Source organism: Anguilla rostrata, chromosome 11, assembly GCF_018555375.3.
Source record: "Anguilla rostrata isolate EN2019 chromosome 11, ASM1855537v3, whole genome shotgun sequence".
NCBI classification, from domain to species: Eukaryota; Metazoa; Chordata; class Actinopteri; order Anguilliformes; family Anguillidae; genus Anguilla; species Anguilla rostrata.
Window position 1 is genome coordinate 29,450,293 of NC_057943.1, and position 26,718 is coordinate 29,477,010.

The 26,718-nt window shown below is 48.2% G+C and overlaps 1 protein-coding gene across 2 annotated transcripts in view; it reads left to right on the forward strand.

Annotated features, from left to right (window-relative positions):
- LOC135234548 (arf-GAP with coiled-coil, ANK repeat and PH domain-containing protein 3-like) overlaps positions 1-26,718 on the forward strand; it is a 99,711-nt gene that overhangs the window by 22,994 nt on the left and 49,999 nt on the right. For both annotated transcript variants that reach the window (XM_064299253.1, XM_064299254.1), the window contains exons 2-4: positions 17,669-17,726; positions 23,498-23,617; positions 25,415-25,468. In XM_064299253.1, coding sequence (XP_064155323.1) covers positions 17,669-17,726; positions 23,498-23,617; positions 25,415-25,468 — 232 coding nt within the window. The remainder of the gene's footprint in view (positions 1-17,668; positions 17,727-23,497; positions 23,618-25,414; positions 25,469-26,718) is intronic.

Genomic DNA, 26,718 nt, shown 5'->3' on the forward strand with positions numbered 1-26,718 from the left:
ACACACACACACACACACAATCACAACACACACAACACACACACACTCACAAAACACACACACACACACACACACACACAAACACACACACACACACACACACTCACAACACACACACGCACACGTACGCACACACACATACACACATGCATGCACTCACATACACTTATAGTACACACCACAGTACACTTTCTCATTCGCTGTGTACGACCAGGCATCTCCTTTTACCCATTGGGCTCCAGTGTGGGAGCGCGATCCATGCATCATTTATTAATCATATTAACTTAATATCATGAATTGCCAGGGGCAGTTCCAAGTATAGTTCAAACTGCCGTTGTTCTTTAGATCCATCGCTGTTCTCCCAGACTGGAAAGATCTGAATATTCCACGTATGTCTGGAATGCTTTTCTTCTGTGTGCCAGATTGAACTGTATGTTCAGTCCACAAAAATGCAGGACTTTGAGATCAAGAATCTTGGAGTTTTTTTGTTCAGATTTAGTAGTGTGTAGTCACAAATAATATTAACACCATTTTGAAGAATGTTAATCCTCTAATTATTTGAATTTTGTACTTTCGCACATTCATTTTGTGGCTAAGATCCTCAGCTTAATATAAACAATCCAACAGATTGAGATCTCATTACAGCATTTTTTCTTCATCCGGTTTCTGAGTGACCTCTTTACCTCTTATAAAAATTTTGTCCTCGTTTTTCATAAAACTCTGTTGACTTTTCTTTCCCAAATTATTTGAAGTAGTGCTACAACTTGGTACTTTGACATATTGTAGCCTTTTATATTTTGAGTTGTGTTTTCGATAGGAAATGTGTATTTTTCTCTGGATGCTCACATTTTCACATGAGCAATAAGAAAGAGCTTGATATTGATAAGGCGTCATTTCTGATGCTAACGAGTTGGTTGCGCACAGTCGGTTGACCGTAACCGTGACGCCTTTGAGGTTTGACTGCGAGCGTGAAAGCGGATGCCGTGTTCCCTTCCGTATCGCAACAGAAAAACAGGATGCCCCCTGCTCTCTTCCAGCGTGGCCCCGTTGCCCGGTCAACCAAACCGCCCCCGTCGGAGGTCCGGGTCGAGGCTACGGGGAGCCCCCCGACTGCACGTCCTCGCGCCCCAGAAGGCACGGCGCTCCTCCCCTCTCCCCGGGTCCCGCTCTTTCCTCCTTTCCCTCCCTCCATTCTTTTATTCCTCTTGACATTTTTGCACATTTGAGTCATGTTGGACCACCCCACAGCACTAATATAAACCCCATACCCAAAGGTCCCTCATATCCTCTCCCCTCTGCTCTCTCCTTTCTTTTGTTTCCTCTTGCGATGCGTTCATCCCTCTGTTCTCCCCCACCCCCCTCGCCCCCTCCGACCGTCACTCTCCATTCTCTCTTGTTTTTGTAGCCCGCATTTACTCCCCTTTGACTGTCTCCGGCTAAAAAAGAAGCTTTGTTTACTGACAGGCAAATCGATCCCGGGCAACAGTTGCCATAGTTACATACAGAAGCAATGGAAAAAGCAACCGTGTGATATGAGCGAGTGCAGAATGCACGCTCACGTGCGCGCGGGCGTGCCCGGCGTTTTCTCGGCTAACGACTTCTGACTGCTTTGCCCGCGGCTCTCTCAGGTATGTCTCCGGCGCGAGCTCCCTAGGCGAGAAAGCCCCGAAGGTTTTTACTGTACTGTGAACCCCGACCCGTCCGACCGAACTGCACGCCGGCGCGGCGGAGGACGTGTACGACGGCCGCGAAATGAGTTGAAGCGCCGCCGTGGAAGGCACGGCCTCAAGGGGGCGTCGCGAGGGCCTGGGCGATTTCTCTGAGGCCGAGGCCTTCTCGGCGGCTCGGGGACCAGCTTGGCAGCCGTGTCTCGGCGGGGACGGGGCCGATAAACCGGCCCTTCCGCACCGCGCCCAGCTGCCCTGCTGGTTAATAGCCGCAGTTGGGGCGTCCATTAGCATGCTTAGCATGCTCCCAGGGACCCGGCCCATTAGAGAGAAATCCACGCACATCAGGCTCCTGAACAAACATTAAAGCTGCGGAACTACACGGCGCTTCATGTTGTGTGTTGCAGACAGGGGAAGGTTGCTTTTACAGAAAGACTGAGGTCGTCTGGCAAGGCTTTTATTTCCCCACTTATCTGATCCAGGGTGGGAAACGAGCGCGCGTTCATGCAGTTGCTCAGTGACACGGGTCTATGCTAATGAGGCTAACGTGCTGAGCCATGCGTCTGGCCCGCTGATTGGAGGAGAGATGTGGGCAGTTAGTGCAGAAGCGTGTTGAATAAAGGCCGTTTGGCTTCGCTGTCCAGTAGCGGGACTCTCTCTCTGTCTCTTTGCCAGTGTTTCCTAGGGGAAAGTGTTACCTTCCCTGGGGAGGTAATACTGTTAGTCAGGCATGTGCTAATTTGTTCAACTGCCTGTCTGGTTTTAGTGTTCAGTGTGTTTGTGTGCGTTGTGTGCATGAGTGTGCATGTTCATGCAGCTGTGTGTGCGCGTGTTTGTGTGTGCGTGTGTGTGTGTGTGTGTGTGTGTGGGGGGTCACAGATAAGTGCTGTCCAGCTGGAGAAGATGGAGAGATATATCCTGTCTCCTCCCATCAAACTGGGATGGAGTGATAACCATCTAACACAGTGAAGCTGGTCGCGTCTGAACCATGAAAGAAAACCCAAATAAATCAATACCCCCGACCCCTTCTCTCATCCGCAGTCAGGCCTACTTAGGCATGTGCCTGTCTGGACAGTATGTCAGGCTGTAATTGGCAGATAATCCTTCGAATCCCCTGAGTGTTGTGTTTGGGTGTGTGGTTGGGAGGGGCTGGGCGTTACGGACAGTTGGCCTGGCCAATAAACTTTGACATGGAACAGCAGAGGGGAGGAATCTGCTTATTCAGCTATACAGACAGTTGCTAATTGGGACCGCTAATCCAGATCTCGTCCCCTTGGCTCCGGATCAGGTCACCCCCCTTTTGCCAGCTCACAAAAGCAGTGGCTACCCAAGGTCCTCAGGGGTGATAAGAGGTCTAGACCACACCTTGTCTGGAGCATTTGGGGTCCAGGCAGGGCCATTCCAAAAAAATTGGCCCCTTCTTTTTTCTTTTTCCTTCCTTTTGGGGTTTTGTTTACAGTACCGCTAGAATATTAAGCCAAGCTATGAAGTTTGTGGTGCTACAGGCACCGTGTGTGTACCGGCAAGCTGAAATCTGCCTGGTCATTGGTGAAGAGAAGGTGGGCCAAGCGAACGCTAAATGTGTCATGGCAACAGAGGGAGAGCAAAATAAAAAGGGCTCTGATTTGGCTTTGGCTCACCAGAGCTGTCTGTTGCTTTTGTGAGTGCAGAAACCCCGTCTAGCATTTCTTTCAGTGAAATGCACATGGGCTGCATGCTCTTCCTGTTCTCTGTGCTGCATTTTATGTAGGCTATGTTGCAACCTCACAGCCTTGTATCACAATGGGACTTACCTGGAAAAAGGCTAATTAAATAAAAATGTTTTTAAGTCGCAACAATAGGAGAGACCATCCATGTATTTTACATTGTGGAGGGAGTACATTCAGATGCCAGGCTTGTCATGTCAGACGCTGCCGTCGCACAGAGTCTGCTCTACATGCGGCCGGCTCGCCCACAGCGATGCGGAAATGCATTTATGCTGTCAGAGGACATTACCAGGAGAGTAAACCGAAACCCACGCACACAGACCGCTCCCGTAGTTCCTGTCTGACAGCGTGTCCCTAAAAATGAATGGACGGACGACACAAACACGTTGTTAACGAGGCGCATTCCAGCTAATTAAGTCGTGAAAGTCGACGCCGCAGCTCGTCTGCATGACTGTGCGGAGAAGCAGGGTTTTAGCGGCGGGGCTGACTTCGCCAAATTTATGTGCTCGCCTCTATCGTCTCGTATTTGTTTTCGGAGGCGGTAATTAGGGAAGCCATTTGTATGGAGTAATGCATCAAGACGGTTTTATATGTGAAAACTGAATATATGATTCAATGGAATCTCTCCCAAAACAGCATGGGATGGTAGCAATTTTATAGGTGTTAATCCCATTTATTCTACCCGAGTGAAAATTATCAAGACAGCGCTGTTAATGCTGCTGAATTTTATGGTTATAGTGCTGTAAGGTTACTCCCTCATTACCATTATCGAAAGCAGTGAATTGAGGAATTGTCTCCTTGGGATTTTTACTTGATATTCACTTCTCCCGCTGTCAGCGGTTACAAACAGGCGGCTGCGCAGACTGCAGTAAGGTCAGGCAGTGACGAACAGGCGGTTGCGCAGACTGCAGTAAGGTCAGGCAGTTACAAACAGGCGGCTGCGCAGACTGCAGTAAGGTCAGGCAGTTACAAAGAGGCGGCTGCGCAGACTGCAGTATGGTCAGGCAGTTACAAACAGGCGGCTGCGCAGACTGCAGTATGGTTACAAACACTCGGGAGTCAGGGACACTCAGACTGCCTCAGGCAGCTGAACAGGAAGGCCATATGACACCACAGGCCTGGCTGTCCCTCCCTGTGTTTTTACAGGCTGTTATGGGCTTCAGTTAGGATGCCACGGGTCATCCCCCCCTCCCCCTCCCAAACATCCAGGGGGCTTAGCAGTGACACCCTTCCGCCACGCGGCCCAAATCCCTGTAGATTTAGCGGAGCGGCCCGGCCGACGCCTCCGCGACTCTGTTTATCCCTTCCAATTAGACGTGTAATCAAAGTTAACAATCGAATCCCCGGAGAGCTTCCCAGAGAATACGGGCCCCCGGGGTTATCCAAACAGCCTGAGCGCGCACAGGGCATTCTTGTGAGTTTTAATGGACCGCAGTTTCCTCCTCCACTCTGAAACTCAGATTATTTTATTGGCTAGTCTTACCCGTGTTTTGGCCCAAACGAGCCACCGTATGTGGAATGAATACGCTAGTCCGTTCACAAAAAAAGGTCTTGTTCTGCACTTCTTAAAGGTCCTGTTAAGCAAGAATGGATTTTGGGTGAATTCATGTTTTATATCATTCCCAAATGAAATATTAAATCCGTGAATGAGGGCCTGTGAGATACTGCCAAAAGTCAAACTTCAGAGCATTTTAGACATCTGTGTGAAAGCTGTCCGCAGTGGCCTTGAAGCCCTGTCGTGCCTGGCAATGCTAATGTGAATGGAAATGCTGACCGGGAGTTGCTTCAAAGGCCCGTGCGAGACACATGTGGAGCCTCCGGAGCCCTCAGAAGCGGATTCGCCGCGGCGATTGCGGGTTTCTGCCATTTCCTATCATAATAATCGTAACGGACGTTCCTCTTTTAGTGCACATCAGTGCGGGGCGCGTAACCATGGCGACCGACAAAGAGAGAGAGAGCGCACCCGTGAATCTCGTCCGAGGCCACTAATTGACTGGGTTCTTGACAGATGCTAAATTTAGGCGGCCCAGATGTTTCGGCCGGCTCGGCGGCTTGCGCTGCCGCGGGGCTGGCGGGGGCTGGCGGTGACTTTTTGCTTTCGTTATACGGGCAGCGTAAACGCGGAGAATGTGGGCGACTTCACAGTCGTTCAAAAAGACGAGGAAGCGCATTCACGGCGCCTCTCGCCACATCTCACTTAACCTCCGCGTGTCTTTTGGAGGGCGGCCGAGCACTTATCGGCTATCCATGAGTCAGCATGTAGAGAATGACTTTACTGCTGATAAGGCAATGAAAGTAATGTATGTATGTGGCTTCAAATGGATTTATTTTTGTGCCGTTCAGAATTGTCACACCAGATGTCTGAGTCTCTTTTTGCTGTCTAAAAAGAAGGTCTGCAGACTTGGCGTTGGTGTCCCTTTTAAATTGGCTATTTTAAACTTTAAAAGCAAGCACATAAAAAGAAGGTATTTTTTTAAACAAGCTTTTTATTCCTGCTCCTCTTAATCCAGTCATCATTGACCCAAATATTATTGTGCACCCATATTTCTATATATTATTATTATTATTATTATCATGGCGCTCTGGTCCAGGAGTTAATTGGTGAGGAGGCTGGGGTGCTCTGTTGGCTGCACGTCCATAATGAGCTCCTTTGTCTCCCCCGCAATCGGACACAGCCGGACTCTGGCACGAGAGCCCGGCCCACCTGCCGGTGTTCCCTCCCGCCGTCCGGCCGTTTCGGAGACGGCGAGAAGCCGAGGGGCGGGGCAGGTGGTCTCCCGTCAGGGGTCAGTCACCCCTGCGGGGTCAGCTGTGGGCTGGAGGAAGTGGACGGTCACTCGGTAAACGGGCGTATCTAACGCCGTTCCCTCTCTCTCCGGTGAAGGCTCGCTGCATTTCTCCAGCGGCAGGTCTGTCCATTATATCAGTTTGATTTTATCACACCGTTCAGGGTCTATTCCCCTGCTTGTGGACTGTCTATCGCAATTACTCCTGTCACTTAGCACCTGCTGTCATACCACTGTGAGCTGACCTTTTATAAATCTTGCAACACAACAAGAATATGACACACGAGATAACATACAACACAGAAAAAATCAAATGAACAAACAAGAAAACTTACCTAGAAAAAATGCTGTGTTTTTCTGCAGTTTTGTTTACTCAAAAGTAAGACTAAAAATTATTTCCAAAGGCCCTAATAAGGGTTCCTTTGACACCCTGATTTCCTGTACACCTCATACAAAAATCACAGAGCAAAATAAACCAGGCTGTTAAAGTGTTTTTTTTCTGGTTGAATGAAGCCGTATTTTCTGGGAAATGTAACATCTTCGAAACTCGCAAATCCTCAGGTCCTTGTTAGTCACCCTGCTGTACTGCTTTTAGCTTTTAGCGTGATTCAGTCACCTCCACTGTCCCTCGTGAGGGCCAAGCAGCTTCCAGAGGACTCATTGTCAGCGATGCTCTGACCTCTGACCTGTGCTCAAGAGTGACTTTAGTTTTAATATTGGGGTTGAAATGCATAGTCCCCAAGAACTGCAACCCTCTCAGGAAGTTTTGGATCTGGAAATTTTTTAAAAGAACAGTTGTGAAGTGATAATTTCTGGTGAACTGTAAGCGGAGTATACTATAGATTATTGATGAGTATGACTGGGTATTTGTCACAGAAAATGGGCTCTTGGCTGAAATTACAGAGCAGTCACGGCAAGGTTGTTAAAAATCACATGGAAACAGAAAAAAACTGCCAAAAATTCATGGAAAGAGCAGAAATGCCTCAGTGTATCCCAATCGCATCATGAAATCCTTGTGTTTGTTATTATATGAACTTGTGATTCTCACCATCATGCTATATAATTGGGGGGGGGAAGGGTGGGAGGGTGTGAATATGGCCTGTTCAGTAATATTGACAAGGTTGTAACCCCCCCCCGCCCCATCCCCCCGTCCAGAGACGATAGCCAGCGGCCACGTCAGTCGATTGCGTCCAGAGACAACAGGAAGGAATGTCCTCACTGCCTCCTGCGTCTCTTCCTTCCTTTGTTTTTGCTGCTCGGCTCAGGCCTGGTTTGGTGTGACTCCAAACATGATGTGAAAGCTCTTCTTCCTCTCCCCGCTCTTCCCTGTGAGCGCCAGGCCCCGCCCTTCTACTGCTCAACAGCTGGACGGCAGCAGTGGGCCCGGAGGCCCCTGCTTTCCGAGCGCGGTGTGGAACAGATGGCAGCCAATGAGGAAAGGCCTGGCCTGGCTTCACCTCGGGGGAGCTCTCGACGGGCAGCTCGCTCTCAGCCAATGGAAATGTCCCAGCAAATCTGCCCACCCCCCCTCCCCCCTTTCCAGGCTCATCAAAGCCCAGGGTTCGTGTGTTGTTCTCTCTGTCAACACAGGCGCAGGCACCTGTCAGATAACCCCGCCCACAGGTGACAGCCCCACCCCTTCCCGTATTCGGGCGGCGGCCCCTGACTGTAGACTGTCGGTGCGCTCTGAGTCTGAGAGGGAAGCCGTGACTCGCGTATAAAACTACGTCTCCCAACGCTCCAGCAGTCCCCTCACGCAGGCCAGTTCTGGAGATCAAAATAAGGGCCCACTGTGATGAGCTGGAAGGACAAACGGGGGGAGGGGGGAGGTTTTTTTGGGCTTCCGGGAAGGTTTGCAGTGTTTGTGCCGTGCTGCGTGCCAGGCCAGCAGGGGGATGGGGCCTTCTCTCGCTCTCTTTTTTCTCTTTCTTTCTCTCCCCTATCTCTCTTTCTCTCTGTCTTTACCGTTTTGTCTCTTTCTTCCCCCTCTCGCTGTCTCTTTCTCTCTCTGTCTCCCTCTCTCTCTCTCTCTGTCTGTCTGACTCTGTCTCCCCCCCATCTCTCTGTCACTCTCTCTCTCCCCCCTCTCTCTCTGTCTCTCTCTCTCTCTCTCTCGCTGTCTCCTCTTTTGAATAAAAACAGGCAGGGTTTCTTGCATTTGGAGCTTCTGGCTGAAGAGCGCGTCTGTGTTTTTAGCCCTGCCGGGTTAGCTGAGGGCGCGGCCGCATTAACGGAAGCGTTTGCCCTCCTTCCTCGGGACGCAGTCCGAAGGAGCCGGGCGGACGGAGTCTCCCAGAGAGGAGCCGGAGGGCGGAGCGACTCCAGAGGGCCGAGGGGGGACGAGTCCCCAGATTCACGAGTCTCTAGCACTGTCTGAGGAGCGAGGGGGACTGAGTCTCCCAGAGGAGCCGAGGGCGGCATAAGCCCTGTTCGAGCTCTCCGCTGAAGGTTTGCGAAATCCTACCCTGTGAGCCTCAGCGAGGCTATCACAGCTGAAGCCATGCGGCTGTTCTGTGCCCTTCTCCCCGGTTTCTGAATGGTTTTGTTTGAAAATAAGCACTTTGTGGGGTGCATCTTCAGAACACGTGGGCAGCAAATAGGGTTATGCCCTTTAGCGAGGCAGGTATTTTTGTTAAGATCCCCGTATTTGAAATAGAACTCTGTTCACAACTTCACCGTGGGTTCCTGGGTACCGAGTGTGCTCAGCAGAACGGTAAATGTCAGAACCGCACGTGACCGTGTAATAAATCGAATCGCCGCAGATCGGCTTTGCCAACATTCCTCTTTCTCCTCTGAGTTATTAAAGCTGCGTCCTGTCAGCGTCTGGCTGCGATTCGGGTTCATTTCGGGGTTTCTCAAGAGTGCGCTTTGGTGATAAGGCCTTCCCTGGGTGCCTCAGCGTTGGAAAATAGCGCCGGTTCAGCACAGCTCAGATTTCTCCGGAAGCCTGCTTCGAGTGCCTAAGGAGTGTTTTTAAAGGGGAGAAATGGCACAAAAAAAGCGAGCTGGGTGGAGGCGTGTTTGGCGGGCGTGTGCCAAGGTGAAGGTGTCGGGAGAGGAAGTTGAGGAGGAGAGACGGGCGGGAGCTCGAGGGCTGCAGACGGGGGTCGGCTTGCGCACACGCAGGACGTGTGGCAGGTCTGAGCGTCCACAGGGGCGTGTGGATTTTGTGGGAGGTCACCCTGCTGCCTTGCCCCTCTCCTCACCCTAGGCCACAGGATGCTGTGAGGTGGAGCAGCATTGCATTACCTAGCAGGCCACCTGACAGGGATGTGCTATACAGGGCTGTGTTGATTAGCCTGTGTTGATAGGGCTGTGCTTGTGGGGCTGCACTGCCTGGCTCTGAGGCATAGACGGACGCAGTTGGCAGAGGGAGTGCCGGCTCTGGGGCAGGGTGCCAGGCTGCAGGACCCAAGCTGGCACAGATTCAGAAAGCTGAAGTGGCCTGGCGGTTTAGCCGTGCCGGGCGGTTTAACGAGCCGACCCGACTAATCAATCACCGAGCGCCTAAAAGCTCCTCTGACATCCAGGCTTTCACACCCCTGGGTTTTAACAGATTTGGTGCTGCTGTTCTTGATTGTTTTCTTGTTTCTATCATTGTGAGGAAGCAAGGGGTCCACGAGCGTCCAGGTGGCTCCATTCTCGCTAGCAGGAATTAGCGACAGGCTAGCAGGCCCACGTGCAGTATGCCATGGCCTGAGACTATAAATATAGCCCACAGTCGTAATAATCAAATACTGATAACGGAATACAATGTCAGCAAAGAAGGTTCACTCTGTGTAGTGCAGGGCCCAAGAAGTGATGTGTGGTCCTGAATCTCGCTCGTGTCTCTGGCCTTTGTCCCAGGATACGTAACTTATAGCAGAAGTTAACAGAGAGATTTCTGGTGGTCTTCACACTCAGAAGTTAAACAAGCTGCGCTTGTTTCAGCAGCCTCCAACGTTAACGTCGGGTCTTGGCAGTGGCGACGGTGGTAAGAGAGGTGTACGAGGTAGGTGATGGGAGGGCTGAAAGAGAGAAGAGAGTGGACATTGGTTTGTCCCGGGTTTTTGTAAGTCTTATTGCCTATTGCGTGTTTCCGAGGTTACAGGATTGGTTGACTGTAACTAGACGACACACTGGGGGCGGTGCCGTAAATGTCACTCGTGTTTCCTGTGGAAGGTGTGGAAATGTAGTTCTGTTGTCCATACAGCGGCATTATGCAGCAGTCTCTGAAATGTTTTTGCCCCTGTTTGCCTGCCACGCCAGGGTGCTCTGGTGGTAAAAATCTGTGTAACCAGAAGAAGCAAGTGACGTATTTAAAGAATCGCTGTCACACTAGACAGTCTTTCTCATCCTTGGTAGTGCTCTTTTAGCAGACTTAGCGGTCAGCGTCTGGGCCCTGGTCTAGCGCGCGTTGGGCTCCTCTGCCAGGTGTGTGGTCGCTGGTTGGCCAGACGGTGCTTCCCGGTGGAAATCAAAGAATAAATTGGTCCGCAGTGGCTATTCAGATGCTTGGAGGGGGCTTCGACAACAGCGTGGTAGCCGCTTAGGCTGGTTTCCGTGGAAACGGCGGTCCGTGAATTGTTGCCATGGAGCTGGCTGCTTGGGAGTCAGCAGGCGGAGAGGCCTGGCGGGGGGCGGGGGCTGGAGGGAGCCGGGGGGGAGGAGGGATTGCGGCTGCTTCAGCTCAATGCTGGGACGATCCGGGACACAGAAGCTCTGATTGCCGGGCTCAGAGGTGCCATGCCAATGCCCCAGGCAGTCGTGTCACTGACTTACATGCTGACCGGCCATCACATGCTTCCAGTGCGTGTGACAGCCAGAACAGTCAAAGAGATGTGTTGGGTCTAATGGGCCATTAGCCCAGGTGTCTGTGTGTGTTTGTGTGTATATGTGTGTGTGTGTGTGTGTGTGTAGGTGTGTGTGTGTGTGTGTGTGTATATGTGTGTGTGTGTGTGTGTGTATGTGCATGTTGCATGTGTGTCTGTGCGTATGTGTGTGTGTCTGTGTGTCTGTGCGTATGTGTGTGTACATACAGTATGTGTGTGTGTGTCTCTGTGTGTGAATGTCATGAGATAGACAGTGGACTATTGTGGAGCTATTGAGTCCTGAACTGACTGCACGCATCATGTGCTCTGGAAGTTTCTGAAAGTGTCCCCTCAAAGGGAACATAATGGCTTTGCCTCATTCCCTGCGGTTCCGCCGCTCGGAAAATTCATTTCCAGGGAATATGCGTGTCCCTGTCTGTCTTTCACAAGATACGCCGCCACAGCAGACGGCTGAACTCGGACGACCTGCGGAAATTCAGACAGTTACAAGAGCTTCATGGGAATGTAACGCATGTTCAATCGCAGAAACAAGTCAATATCAATTACAAAAGCATATTTAGAATAGAAGTGTGCGAAGCTAATTAGATTTAAATATTCTCTTGTGTCCTGAAGATGTAGCATACAGAACGCATCAGTTGGTCATATTTATAAGTACCATGCAAGTTCCATATATATATAGCGCTGTCTTGCATTTATAGAGGGAACAGTGTTCTCAGGATCTGAAATACTGGCATGTTGGGACAGCTGGGTTAAAGTGGAAACGTTTGGTTGAGCCTGTACGTTTGAAGCTGCCAGCCATTTGCTAAATACCCCATTACCTTGCATGTAGCATTTTAGCCTGGCTTTCCAGTGGGTTTGTGATGAGCATGGAAGTGTGCGGCTTCAGGCTCTAACATGGGAAACTGCCTGGGGCTCTGCCGCCTGCATACTGACACATTGCACCATGACCGCAGCGGGACCAGGGCGGATGCGGTCCAGTCTGGTCACACGTAGTGTCAGTACCACGTCTCCGTACACACCGGTGAATGGACTAGTCTCTGTCCCGTCTGTTGGGAATGTTTGAGTTGTTGTTTCCTATAAGTGGCTGCCAGAAACAGGCTCTCACTCACTGTGATTTAGAGGAAATGTCAAACAAAGTTGTGAGCTTTGTCTAAGCTATCAACAGTCTGCTTTGCCCCAAATTTTCAGTTAGCATTGAAGAAATGTCATTCTTTCCTAAATTTGCTGACAGATTGAATCTGAGTTATACAAAACTAAATATTTATAACATTTCATAATCATCGTGAGCAATCTCTTAATCCTTGAAAAAAACTTTTTTTCTCCAATTTACTGCTGAAGGTCAAAGAACTTTTCTTGGTCAAAGATAGGGTTGTTGAATGTTGACTGAAGACGGGGCTGGTGATGGTGGGTTTTTGGCAGGAAATGAGGCGGAAGACTAAAGCCGCAGTTCGGCTCAGGTAAAGCCGGTAAAGAGCCACAGTGCAGTACGAGGAGGGGCCGGGGTCGGGGCCTGTGACGGGGGGGGGGGGTCTTTTCAGAACAGCCTGGCAGAAATGTTCCCTTTCCCTGGGGACCAGCTTCCCTGGGCTGGTTAATGCGTTAATGATGGCTAAGCACGCTGCACTGAGAGAACCTCCTGACATAAGCAGCACCATTACCTACAGGAGGGTGAGAGACCGCAGGACCGTGCTCCCTTTGGGTGGTGTAGTGTAGCAGCACTGACTGCAGCTATGGGTGAAATGCAACACCATCACAGGGTGGAGGAAACCCTCAGGTTTTCTCTTTGGGTGGGTGTAGGGATTTTATCCATTTGAAGACTAGGTTTTTTGTAATGTTTTTTTTCTGAATTCTACATCAGTGTTCTAGAACTCAGCATTCCCAGTTACCAGCAGTGATTGTTACATCAGCATTAGAATGTTCAATTAAGTAACATTCTAATCCCATATTTGTGATGTCACCCCGTAAAGAGTAAAAAGGTGCAGAAAGCTCAGAAAGCCGATATGGAGGACGCGTGTGGTGGAGGCCGGCTGTGAGCCTCCTGGAGCGCGGAGTACGCTGGAAATAGCAGCGGCCACATTCTGTTCTGCCTCTTTTTTGTTTTGTTTCGGAAGCGGGAGCAGCGGTTTGACCCAGCGTCACGGTCGCTGGTGCTGGCACGCAGATCTCCGGGCCTGCAGCTCGGAACGGGCCGCCTGGGCTTCTGGGTTGAGCAGACGAGAGGGCGTGTCCATCCCCCTTCCTCCACTGCTGCCCGCTCAGTGATCCATACGCAGGCGGCTCAATTAGCAGCCCAAAGCAATCGATACTCAAACACAATGCTGTCCCACTTCAGACAGTAAGTGCAGGTCCCTGGTGGGGCCTTGCCCTCCCCCCCCCCTTCCCACCGGTCCAACCCCCCAGCCCGGACTGTGTTTGGGGAGCTTTGTAAACTGAAAGATATGAGAAGTGGAGCAAGAACTTTAACCAACTGACAATTGCGAGGGATGTTTCACTACATAGCAGTGTATCAAGATATCTCTTTTTTCAGTGCCAATTTATGGTTTATGTAGCATCTTTTAATATTTTCAGGGCTATGCTGAAACCACATTAACGGTGCCGCGTGTCAGCGATGGGCTTGGAAGATATCGAGGGACAGTTTCTTTTCATAATGACTCAAAGAAAAAAAAATCTCATTTTGGAGCCTAGGCAGAGAATTTGATTAGGCAGCAAATACATTTAACTAGAAACAGCAGCTGTTGCATTTTACAAACAGAAAAATCTCCCCGTCTGATTTCTGGGTTTGTTTGTGTCATTTCCATGCCTTACTCATCCATCCCTGTGGCTTGGCCGCCGGTCGTGTTTCAGGAATTTGGGGTGCGGGCGATCCGCGTCCCCGTCCCGTGGTCGCCTGGCGTTGTGCTCCGGCGAGCGGCGTACGCCTCAGCTGGCCGAGCCACCTGAGCCGGTTTCCCTGGCGACGACGCCCCCCACCTGCTCGTTAACCGTGCAGACCACCAGCTTGGCACGTGGGGCCCCGAAGACCCACAATGCATTTGCGTTCAGCTGTCTCCCCCACCCTAACCCCCCCTCCTCTAAGAAGGGGTGGTATTCACGCGGCTTATCTAACAATAGAACCAGGACGGGGGCTGACAGTTTTCAGGCCCACCCACCCAGAGGTTCACAGTGTGTCTGGAGTCAGAGTTGGCTGTGTGTTTATTTGCACTGCTAGAAGCTAATGCCATGGTGACCTTTCACCTCGATGATGCGTACATCAGCGGTATGTCGGTCACACGTGCGCTACGCCGTTAGCTCAGTTGCTGTTTTTTTTTTCACCGAGCGGGAATTGTACTCCCGCTCGTTATAAATTAATCCCGGCAGTTTCACCACCGCCACGCCTTCTGCGGAGGAAACTTGCCGTCAGGCAGACTGAAAGGAAAACAGGAGGGTTCCGAATCCCGACGGTTTGGCAGCCGGAGCTCCGCCTCGCCCTTCCCCGGAGCCTCCCTGTCAGAGCGCTGTCAGCGGGCCCGTCGCCCGGCTCGCTCGGCGGCACGTCCCGGGCGAAACGGCGAGCCCGCGGTGTTCTTGTCTGCGGAGTTACGGCCCTCTGGACGGCCGCGGGAGGGCGTGGGAGAGCGGGCGTCAGCCGTGTCTCACGTTCTCCCCTGGCGTGTGCGTGCGGAGGGTCGAGCCCCCTGACGAAACGTCATTTTTTCAGACCGTCGTGTGACAGACGTGACGCGCAGGGAAAGACACATGCCCTCCGTGTTCATGGCGAACTGCTTCCACTCTGCCCAATGCGCTTATCCATCAGGTCAGCAGAAAGCCAGAGACCAGACGGCCGCTCGTTAAATGGCTGTTGAAGGCTTATTGATTATGATGGTTTATTGATCGACTCGGTGCTGGAAGTTAACGGGGGGTTACTGGGCTGTCCCACTCAAAAATGACAGCTCCGGCCCAATTGGGGTGTTGCCATGGCAATGGGTCAGAGGGGGGGGGAGGGTGTTCATTATTGGCAGCACGTGGAAGAGGAGACCTTGAGGCCTGGGAGAGCAGCTGTGCCCCAAAGAGACATCTGATAGGCTGGCAGCAGGAATGGACTGAGAGCTGGACCAATCCCAGCTGAGCAGGGATCTGTGTAATCAGACTGACATTAAGCACTCTGCAGGAGGGTAGTGGAAAAGAGGGAGGGAGGAAGGGGAGAGAGAGGGGGAGAGAGAATATTAATGTAATGATAATAGCATAGTAATTGCAAACTGATCATGGTACCTACCTGTTCAATTCTTTTTTATGTATTTTATTTCATATTTTCAAATATATTCTTCTTCTTCTTCTCCTTCTATTATTATTATTGTACGTTTCTACTGTATGTTAACCAATGTTTAATAGTGAAAGATTTCACATTGTGCATGATTTATATATGCATTGGCAACATTTCACCTGTTGTCCTGGCAGTTTATAAAGCATCGCTGGATTGGAAACTGAACCGAATCGAAAGAGGTCCAACCCTATTACCGTGGTAGCGATCTGAAGATGCCATTTGAGCCGGCGCTGTCATTGGGGGGTTTATGACATCCCCCGGCTGGTCTCGGCTCGCTGTTGATTTAATGTGAACTCTGCGGTGTCTGTCGGCGGAGAGCGCGCGCCGTTGGTTCCCCTGCTGTGATGGCCGTCTGAAACCGCCGTGCTGTTAAAGTGGGCCGTTTCGACACCCCGCTCAGACAGACTGGAAAACGAGGGGAGAGAGAGATCGTTTGTGAGCTGTTTCTGACAGGCAGCGCGCGGAAGGCGCACGCAGCGATTCCATTCGCACGTTTGGTGGGAGGGCTTCGCCTGAGAAAATGCTCTGAAAATGAGAGTAGAAAAGGGCTTGAATGAATGGCTTCGGGACAGTTGTGACCCTTGTTTTAGTTATTATTGATCTAACAATTATTATTTTATGTGTTTGTTATTTGTTTATTATTCATGACATTGCATTGTAGTTAAAATGCATGGTAATGTGTTTTGTAAAGCATTGTCAACACATACTGAAATATGTCATGTCAATAAAGCATTTTGAATTGAATTGAATTGAGAGAGAGAGGGGGGGAGGGGAAGGGAAGGGAAGAGAAGAGAATGGTGCAGTAGCTAAAGCAGAAAAGACTTTCATTTGAGCTTCAGTCATGTGACACTGATATAGACATGACACTCACAGCATTGCTTCTGACCTGATGAGCAGTGAGTTGGACTCCATTAAGGCTCAGAACAGCCACACTGCAGGTCTCCCTGCCCTAGGCCCTACAGAGCATGCCTGTGTGTACTGAAACCGAAAGCACTTTTAGCCACAGTCAGTAACCTGCTTTGCAGAGGTGCAGCTTTTTCCTTTTTAGCTGTTTTTTCATTTTCTTAAGCCTTATAAAGCTGTTTTGGGTTCATCCAGCAACAGCCAATCAAAGACAAAGTTGAAAAGGAAGGGTTTGCTAAGTACTGTACTTCTACAGTACTTAGCAAAGTACTGGGCTGTATTTCAAATACATGTACATTTATTTGCATAAATGCATTTCATATAAGGATCGCACACCTCCGTCTGTCTTTTCTGTGCTGTCGGGCTAATACCTCAGTGCCACCTGCGAAGTAACCTGCTTTTCCGCCATTTTGATTGTATCTTATAAATGCATGCATGGGAGTTATTGCATATTTGGTAACACTTGACCTATTCTCCACGAAGCTGACATTACATTGTTATATGCATTGCTAAATTCCAGTCAGAAATGGTCAAGACAGCATATTAGAGCATGCAACAATAGATGTCGCTATGCTGAAATATTGTATAGCACAATCACTTTGCAACAGTTCGTAGATGCTTTGTAAACTTCCCTGAATATATTCTGACAGGGATATGACATTCATTTTGAGATATAATACACTGTTATGACAACAACAGGGATATGACATTCATTTTGAGATATAATACACTGTTATGACTACAAGCATTCTGTCATCATTATGGCAGTGTTATGTAGTCTTTTTTGGCATGTAGTTCTGCACTCAGTGCTCCAGAGCAGCGTAGTGCGTCTGGGTGGCGATTGTATCCTTCCGCCAGAGTGACGGCCAGCCGCGCCGGGCAGAGGAAGGTTCTGGGAGTCTGAGGCTTTGTTTGGTTTGAGCGCGACGGCTCGCAGCTGTGGAGAACGCCGCCGCCAAGGCCCCCGCCGGCCACCGCGGAATGTGGAATGCTGGCGGCCGACCCCTTCCCGAACTCGGCCAGAAACACGCCTGCCTTTCACATCGAAATCCATCCGTCATCCTTTCTCTTCCCGAGAAATTAAAAACAGCAACGGAACGAAAACATTTGCGCTAGAGCCTGAACGTTATTCTGCTGAGCGATAGTGTTGGTTACTGCCAGCCACATGTCGAGAATTAGATTCAGTCTGAGCACTTTAAGGTTGGCGGCCATATTGATTGGAGGGTTACCACCCAGTCTTATTTTTTTATCGTAACTGTTTAATCGTAACACTCGTGGAGCCGTGGCAACGAGATTCCTTACTCCCTATACGACAGTCGGGTTACAGACGTCATGAAATTGCAGTGTTGGTGGTTCAGGCCCTAGATGGGCCACTAATTTCAGTACCTTTGAGCAATATTATTAACGTGACTGAGTGATATGAAAATAAACAAGGTTCATGCGCCTGGCCTGACAGGTTGTGCGATTGTTCACATATCCTTTCTTTCTCTTGCAGGGCGAACATCGATGAAGTGGAGACGGAGGTGGTGGAAATCGAAGCTAAGCTAGACAAGGTGAGCTTGTCCCTCAGGGGGGCCACCCTTCTTAGTCATTTATCGAACCCTTCTTTCGCTATTATTCATGGCCTGAACACACTGTCACCTGAATTGCCAATGAGATTTTAGCTGCTTCATTGTGTGCCAGCAGAGGAAACAACTGTGCTGGAACCTGACTGACTTGTTCTTGGTTTTCCTTCGTGTTTCGCTTTAGTGCGTCATATCATTGGAAAAACTTGTTCAGTGGCTTACCTATATCTGATTCCATTATAATTTTATATTTAAATTGCATATCGTACTAGCAGTACCACAGGTTTAGCCCAGGTAATTAACAACATCGAGAAATTTATAGAAATGTAACGACAAACATGGGTGTTTGCACTCTCTTTAGTTTAGGTATGTTAGCTTGTTATGCTACATGAGCATTGCTTGAATGCATGGTCTCCTTGTGAAATTAGGCAATGGATCCATTGAAATACACTCTATGCACATAGCCATTGACAGCACACTACAACCAAGTATGTTAGGAAGACATGCAGTCAGATTAAAGGGATACCGTTCCAGATTAATTAAGGATAATGGAACCTGTGTAATCGCTTTACAGCTGCCAGGCTCGTGCCAATTAAAAATTCATTCCCTTCTAATGAAGTCAAATAGGTTTCCACACAGGAGTCTTCTGCAAGGTAATTACATTTAGAGGCTGTGCCAGGCTATGAGTCACAGATGAGTCTTGCACCTCACAATATCTGGCATAGAACAGTAACAGTAATCACAGAGTGTGAGGAATTCTGGGAACAGTCGTGAGTGACAGTACACACTGAGTGTGAAGAATTCTGGGGTCACCCAGGAGTGAGAAAACACACTGAGTTTGAGGAATTCCAACTTCATTGTTTCCTCAAATCCCTGTTTGTGCATCTATGCATTCATGCCCTGGAAAGTTCCATTGACTAATTCTCAGTGACACTGTAGGTGCAATTAAAGCATTTATCAAAGAAACTACCACACCTGTCTTACAGATGACACATGCCTTCCTAATTTTAAGCACTGTTATATACGTAGCACTCCAAAAATAGGGTTGGGAAAGACAGAATAAATTGGAGCTGTGTTTATCAAAACAAAACAATTTTGTGGGAAGTGTCGTTCTTTTCTCAATACAGTTTTCATTTCAAGTTACAAGGTGTTTAGACCAGATGGGCCCCCCTCATCAAAGGAATGTGTTGCAGAAGCACCTTCCACAATTACCTCACATAAAGCTACGCTTCTTCTTGTGCACTCTCCACTCAGACACCTACGTAGTGCCTCTGAACCACCCCAGCTGGCACCACAGGGTGGTAATGCCCCGCCATTTTGTATTATACCTTAAAAATAGTCACTTCTTTGTCTGCTCTCATTCTTTTACCAGAGAATTTGCCTGGCAGTTTTACCATGAAGGAAGCTTGGTGGTGGAGAGAGATTCTAAGGCACCATATTGAGGCTTTATTCCCGAGCTGCCGCGCCCCGGGTTTTCTCGGTCTCGGTTTGGCGCCCGATATTTCGGCCGTCGCCGAGCTACCCCGGAGCGCGGTCCGTAACCGGGCCTTACCCAGACTGGCTCCGGCCCGCGCCCAGCTGTCCGCGGATACAGCGTAAGCCCCACTAAGGCTCCCCGGTTCGTTCAGCACGCTGCTCAGCCGCGCGGCCTAATCGCCCGTAAGCCGCCGTGGCGTACCGTCGCGCAGTTCCCACGAGCGTCGGGAGAAGGTTCCGGGCATTAGGGTACGTTAGGGGGGCCGTCCCAGCGACTCCCTTCCAGCCCCGTGACCGCGGCCAGATGCCTGGCGGTAACGGTCATGATGTCACTGCCGCATCTGTTCCCATGACTGAATTATTCCAGCCCACAATGGTCCTTCTCCTTTTTTTTAACCGCTGGTTGTATTTTTTTCGTTTATATTAAATGGAAGGTGTGGTATTCGTCCGTAAGAAAAGATGAAGTTGCAGTATTATTGGACATTTTGTCCATGCTGGGAATCATCAGATGTCTAAAAGCAGTTTCATTTTTCAGTGGAGCAGCTTTGCTTGGTTGCTTGAGCATAAGATTTTCCCCACGTTTTTTTTCTTTGTGCCATACTTTGTGTACATGTCAGACGTAACCATAACTGAACAATGACATATAAGTGATTGCTACTTTTATAAGAAGAAGTAAGAAGGTGTTACATGAATAGACATCATTCACTGATACAATGTGGCTTATTTTTATGAATATTTGGTGGATATGTTTAAAAATAGCATGTGTGGGTTTTTGGCTGTCTGGAGCTTTTTTCTCTGCTGTGGTGTTTGTGGGGGCCGTGTGTTCTTGCATGAAGCAGATGATTCAACGAGGTTATTTGGAAATTAGACCAGGTGGATTTCATCACATTAAAAAAGACTGAAAAGCAGGGGATTGAGTGAATCTGCCTGGTTTTTTGTGAGGTTCCTGGTCCTCCCTGCGGCCCTCTAGCTCAGAGCCAGCCTCCGCCCGCGCCACAACGTGCGGATATCGGCGGTAACCTGGAGACCCGGCTTTAGCATAGCTAAGTCACGGGTGGGAACCAGCGGGATTGTGTCACTCTTCCTGTTAGTCTTTCCATTAGCGGAAAAGCGATGGAGTCCATCTTTCCTTTCTTCCTCTTCCCACTGATGGAATCCATTCGTCATCCTCGGCTGCCGCGCGGGTCGCCACCCTCTCCGAAGTGGGAAATTTGAGGATTCCCAGGAATTTCGCCGGTTTTTTGGGGGATTTTCATGAGGGGAAAGGGTCACCCTGGCCAGGGCCTGTGTAGCAGCTTTAGGGAGAGAGAGAGAATAGGAAGGGGGGGGGGGGAGAGGGAGAGGAAAAGAGGGAGAGGGAGGGTTAGAGAGAGGAAAGGTAGGATAGGACAAAAATACAAGGACTAAAATCTTATCACCTTCAGATCAACCCGCTGAAATGCTGCTGTTAGCAAAGTCTTTTTGATATTTCCGTTTGAAAAAACTAGAGCCTGTAAACTTGCCTACTCAGACCTCACAAACATCTGTTTATGATTGGTCTTTCTGCTCATCAGCACAGTTTGGCTAAAGCGTTGACTTTGCCTGGCCTTGCAGTGCTCATAATACAGATATGCTTTGTTTACCATGCAATGCATATGATACCATTGGTAGAACAGTGTCAGGCTGAGTGTTGGCACACAACGCACAAACTTTACTACTTGATCTGTTACAACAGATGTGCAAGAAAAGCTATGGGATGTATTCCACTCAAATGGCAGTAAATCTAAAGAGGGCATGTGATTCAGGTTTCCTAACAAACTTTGAAATTAAGCCCCAATTTTTGTGGTTTTCCAACCCCATAATTTAAATGTATACTTTCTTTGCTTTAAAGCTAACTGTTGTTTTATATTCAAAGACCCCATATGTACTCCAATAATCTCTGTAATTTATTTTTTAAATGAAAGACAAGAGAATAATTGGAACCTTTGCATCTGAAAGTAACCCCGCCTTGCATTAGCAGTCACGCGGCGATGCTAGCTGCTGCCAGCTGTTTGCTCGACTGCGGCTTACAGCTAAGTGTAACCTATAAACATACATTACATTAAAAGCATTTAGCAGACGCTCTTATCCAGAGCGACTTACACAACTTTTTTTTTTTTTTACATAGCATTTTACTACATTGTATCCATTTATACAGCTGGATATATACTGAAGCAATTTCGGTTAAGTACCTTGCTCAAGGGTACAACGGCAGAGCCCTACCCGGGAATTGAACCTGCGACCTTTCGGTTACAAGTCCAGTTCCTTACCCACTGTGCTACACTCCGTCCTCCATGCCCCTGTTTCGGTTACAAGTCCAGTTCCTTACCCACTGTGCTACACTCCGTCCTCCATGCCCCCTGTTCAGGTTTTGGTCCTGTGTGCTGAGTTTGTCTTGCATTCTCAACTTGAATATGTTTAGGTCCAGTGTCGTAGCGGTGACTTAATCGGAGTCAAACCTGCCCGAGAGACCTTTGGTGCTCCTGCTCTCTCTCTCTCTCTTCCTCTCTCTCAATTCAATTTCAGTTGAAATTCTTGCTTTATGTAAAGCTTTATTCATTTATGCTTTATAAAATACTTTATTGGCATGACATCGTTTACAAGGCATATTTCTACAGCAAGTGTATTTGTCATAACAGTTAAAAAGACTGTCATAATAGGAGCAAATATTACAATGGAAAGGCACAACAGCATACACAGGCACACTCGGGCACTTTGTGCTTGCTGTCTCTCACACGTGTGCTATTTCTGCCTGTCTCTGAATTTTTAACTGTATTTAAAATTGTGGGAAATATTTGTACTATTTTACATTTTGAGCGGGATAACAGGAAGTGCTTCTCAGTTTTTATTCACGCACATCACAGGCTTTCTCTGTCCTCTTCTCACCGTCACGCGCACTTTCTGTCTCATACATTGTACACAACCCCCCTTCCTCCGCAACCAAGGGTGATAATTGAAGGCTTAAAGCAAACCTGCCATTTAAATCAAGCAAACATATATCTGCATTATAGAGCTCGTGACCACTTTGCCACATATAAGGGTTTTTAAGCGTCTGTTGAAATAGGGTGTTGCAGAGGGTGTCCTTAATTGGCATGCCAGAGCCAGAATTAGGCTCTGGACTATGGAAAGCCATCGATGCCAAAACATCTTAAAAATACATCTCATCACGGTTACTTTTGACCCATTAACACGTCAGTATTTCTCACCTCAACACGCTCTAGAGAACCTCAGCCAATAGCAATGCTGCAGTTGTGTGTAGATTAGCATATAGCATCAGGGCATGTGTCACTGAGCGTGTTTATGGGTTCTGTTATATTCATGAGATTGCGATGCGCCCCTTAACGTAATCTACGCTTGGCTTTCCATTCATGTTTATCATTTCAACACGTCAGATTTTAACGCGTGGAAAATACATGTCTCAACACGTCAAATTTTAACACGTCAAAAATTGATGCGTCAACATATTCATTCTGTTCGTCTGAAGACGTGCAGTTTCGCCCTGTTTACGCGGCAATTTTTGCACTGTCAACTGGTCAAAAATAACGTTGATGAAACATTTTTTAAAGACGTTTTGGCACTGTTGGCTTTCAGTGCCGCCATGCTTCACTCCTGTTCGCACGTGTTCTACACGTGTTCTACTGCTGCTAACAAGAGGGAGAGAAACGCATTTTCACTGTGTGGACTTTTAGGTTTCAAGCCTTCCAGGGCCCCACCAAATAACGCTCCTCTGATTCCAGACTTCCTAATTGCTTTATATCAAGCAACATCTTGTGCTTTGACATATCCGACACCTACAATAAATTCATATATTGCATTTGAGTTATATGTACAGTAAATGTCTGGACCTTAGTATTGTCATGAATCCTTGTCTTTTTTTTGACATGACTGTTTTGCCGCAGGCTAATTTCTCTCTCTTTCTCCCTCACTCGCTCCCTTTCACCTGTTTTTTTCCTAATCTCTCTTGCGCTTACACTTTCTGTTCCTCCCTATCTTTATATCCCTTTGTCTATATCCATCTTTCTTTCCCTTTTTCCCTCTCCATCCACCTCGTCCGTCTCTCCCTCCTTTTCCTTAACTCTTACTCACTCTCTCTCACTTTGCTCTCCATAGATGTGCTTTTTGAATTCATTTTTTATTTGGCAAAGCAGGATGATGTAATTTAGTTTCAGAATGTAGTTTTTTATGCACTGGAGCTTTATCTGTACCTACCTTTTAATTAAAGGTGCTTTTACTTAAGAACTCTCTCTCTCTCTTTCTGTCCCCAGTTGGTGAAGTTATGCAGTGGGATGATCGAGGCTGGTAAGGCCTACATCAGTGCCAACAAGCTGTTTGTCAGTGGGATACGCGACCTGTCCCAGCAATGCAAGAAGGAGGAGATGATTTCGGTGAGTCCCCTAGAGACAGGGACCGAGGCACCTCCATCCTGAGCTATCCGGAAGCTTCTCTATGGGTGTTTGCCTAACACAAGCAGTCACCCATCACTGCGGTTAACAAAGCTGTACTCCCCAGCTGGGCTACGGTCATCACTGTATTCAGTTAACATGAACTGTCCTGAACAAATACAGAACATTCTAGATCAGATAGACAGCGTATAACTGAATCCTATAACAGGCCTGCATGCTATACGATTACAACCCCAGGATCATTCAGTCACATAATATATAGTAACCTTTAAGCATTTGATAATCAATGCCCCTGTTTTGTCTGATGATTTTTTTTTCTTAAATTATGTGTTTTATATTATAGCAGTAGTTCTGCAGGAATGCACTGAAATACACACTCATGAAAAAGGTATTTGTTTAAAAGTCACAGAGACTAAATGAAAAATGATTCCAGGTGTGACTAAGCCTACAACCTTTGGAAAAAAATGCCTTGAATAAATTCCTGATTCATGAGTGTGGATCTCAATACTTTTATAGGCACCTTTTTACATTTATGATTGATGCCCAGGGTGAAGTACAAATTACTCTTATTGTCTTGAGCATGGGGATTCTTGATAATACCAGTAACTACTATCTTCTTAGTTCTTCTGGTTACTTCAGAATTCACAAACTGTGTGAACTCTGCTGTGAACACATTGCTTGCACACTTGTGTGTCCGTTTGAACTTTGGGTCCAGGGATCAGTGGTTTCCTGTTTCTAATGATGCTCCTGAGTCAGATTTTAATACGGATTATTAATGGCTTAGTCAAAGAAGATCTGACTCAGGGGCTGAGTGTCCCTTGGCTCCTGCAGCCAAGACCAGTATGTTTCAGTCTCTCTGAAGAAAGTCCACAGATGGAGACTCCTTTTCGCCATCTTTAAGTGTGGTAATAAAGATCTTCTTGGCTTCCCTGCAGGTTTGCAAACAACATCTAAAGCCCTGCGTCCTATTAAATTCTTCTTGCTATTTTATTTTCCCATAAAACCAAATTAAAAATTAAATTACACTGCAGTTTAACCCAACGCTGGTGAAAGACTTGCACAACAGAGCCATTGTTTGCATGAGTCCTCCAATCTCTCCCCTCTCGAATTTATTAAACGCACAAATCATTTGCCTTTTTTATCCTAATTTTTGTCCAAACAAGTATGTTGGAAGAATGAACACAACTTTCCAGGACTGCAGCCCAATGAAGATATCCCATGATGCATCTTTGCAGACAGTGCTCTTTGTTAGGCCAGAAAGGCGCCTCATAGTCCTGTTTTTTTTTTTTTTGTCTTGTTGTTTTAGTGCATGTTGAGGGGCATTGTTCTGTGAGAACAAAAACTCTGTTTTTATTGATCAGTTTCCCTAAGGGCTATGAAACTACAACTGTGGCTCTGCCAAAATACTTCCTGCTGGGTTCATTATCAAACGCTACAGCCTGGATTTTCCAGAAAACGTAATGTTGCTAATTATAGTGGTTTACAACATTTACATGATGCATAACAATTATCAGGTAAAAATGGGACTTTTTTTCCAGAGAAAAGCTCCAGGTCCTTTTAATGCCCTTCATCTCAGCGCTAACTAAAATGATAGTAATTCACTTTTGTTACTGACAAACTTGTCAATTTGTATTTTTGAAGGAAAATAAAAATGAACAATTGCATTTAATTGTGAATCAAAGTTAAGAGCCGCTGTCGATTTAACCCTGGCTACAGTCTAGAGCACGTTCAATAAGGCGGCCACGCTATTCTGAATTGTCTGTGCTTCTCTCGTTGCAGGAGTGCCTGGAAAAGTGCGGAGAAAGCCTCCAGGAAATAGTCAACTACCACATGGTAAGACCTGTGCAGACCCCTGTGTTGTCCGCTACACGCATGGCTAGTGCTCATGTGATTGGCCCACAGAGAACAGCTTTGTGACATCATCACATTTTGAACTGGTGACCCGGTCAGACATTGACTGGTCCCCAGGGACTCATATCCAGATGGCCTGAGCGCGGGGAGGTCTGGAGGTAAGCCGTTTGACATGTGACATTCACAGCATGTCATCGGTTATGACTGCAGGCTAAACGGCCATTAAGAAAGGCCTGAAGGCTTTTGGGAGTTAAAAACTTGTGATTTAGTACAGAGGAAGGAAGGGAGTGGAAAACCCAATTGGACATACTGTAGAGGTGGCTGTTGAGTTACTCTTCCATGCACACTAGAGGGCGCTGTATTCAGTACGTATTCAGCTGGAATGTAGTCTAAGCTCAACATTGGTCTCGTTCCATTAATGGTAGAATGGGTTTAAGGTGGCCAGGGTTCCTCAGGTTACAAGAGCATTGATTCTGTCCAAACGAATGCCACGCCCTGAAGGCCACCTGCTCTCATCAGGTGACCTTCTGTTCAGTGCTAACACTCTTCGTTACACTGCGGGTGTAAAATGCTCATTTGGGGGTGAGCGCTCTTAAGGGGTGCACAGGCTTCATCTGCATTGCTCCTTGCTTGACTCAAGAGGCACTATGGTGCTTCTAGACTGAGGTCCACCTTTTTCAATTTTGGCATTTTTATCCCTTTCCCATGAGAAGAAGAGTCAGGATTAGAGTGAAAGCCCCCCCTTCTGTTGTTTAGACTCAGATTAAGTCACTGTGACGCGGCCCCCCCGGTCCCCATTTTGTAATTTGGGGTTTCTCTGAGGCGTGCCATTGGACGATATGAACAGCCGAAGCTTTAATTTCACGGTCAGATGCAGAGTGAGATACGGGAAGGGCTAATCCCGCGAAGACCCCGCCGTCGTAATCAGACCGCGAAAACGGCCGTTGGCTCAGAGCGGCTCTCGCCCCGCACGTTCACATCCGAGAGCGTTTCTGCGCTCGTTTGTTTCACTGGGGGCGGTTCCCCTCGGAACGCCCTACACAGCTGCCTGGGGAAGTCAAAAAACAAAAAAAGGCTTTTTTCGATTCGCCTCACTTGCCCACCGGCACGAACGCGCACACCGGTCGGTTCCTCTCCGAGGGCCGAACCGGTAAATCACACTCAGCCCTCAGCCCTCAGCCCTCCGCCCTCCCCGAAAATCTCTTCTCCACCCTCCACCCTGCACCCCCGAC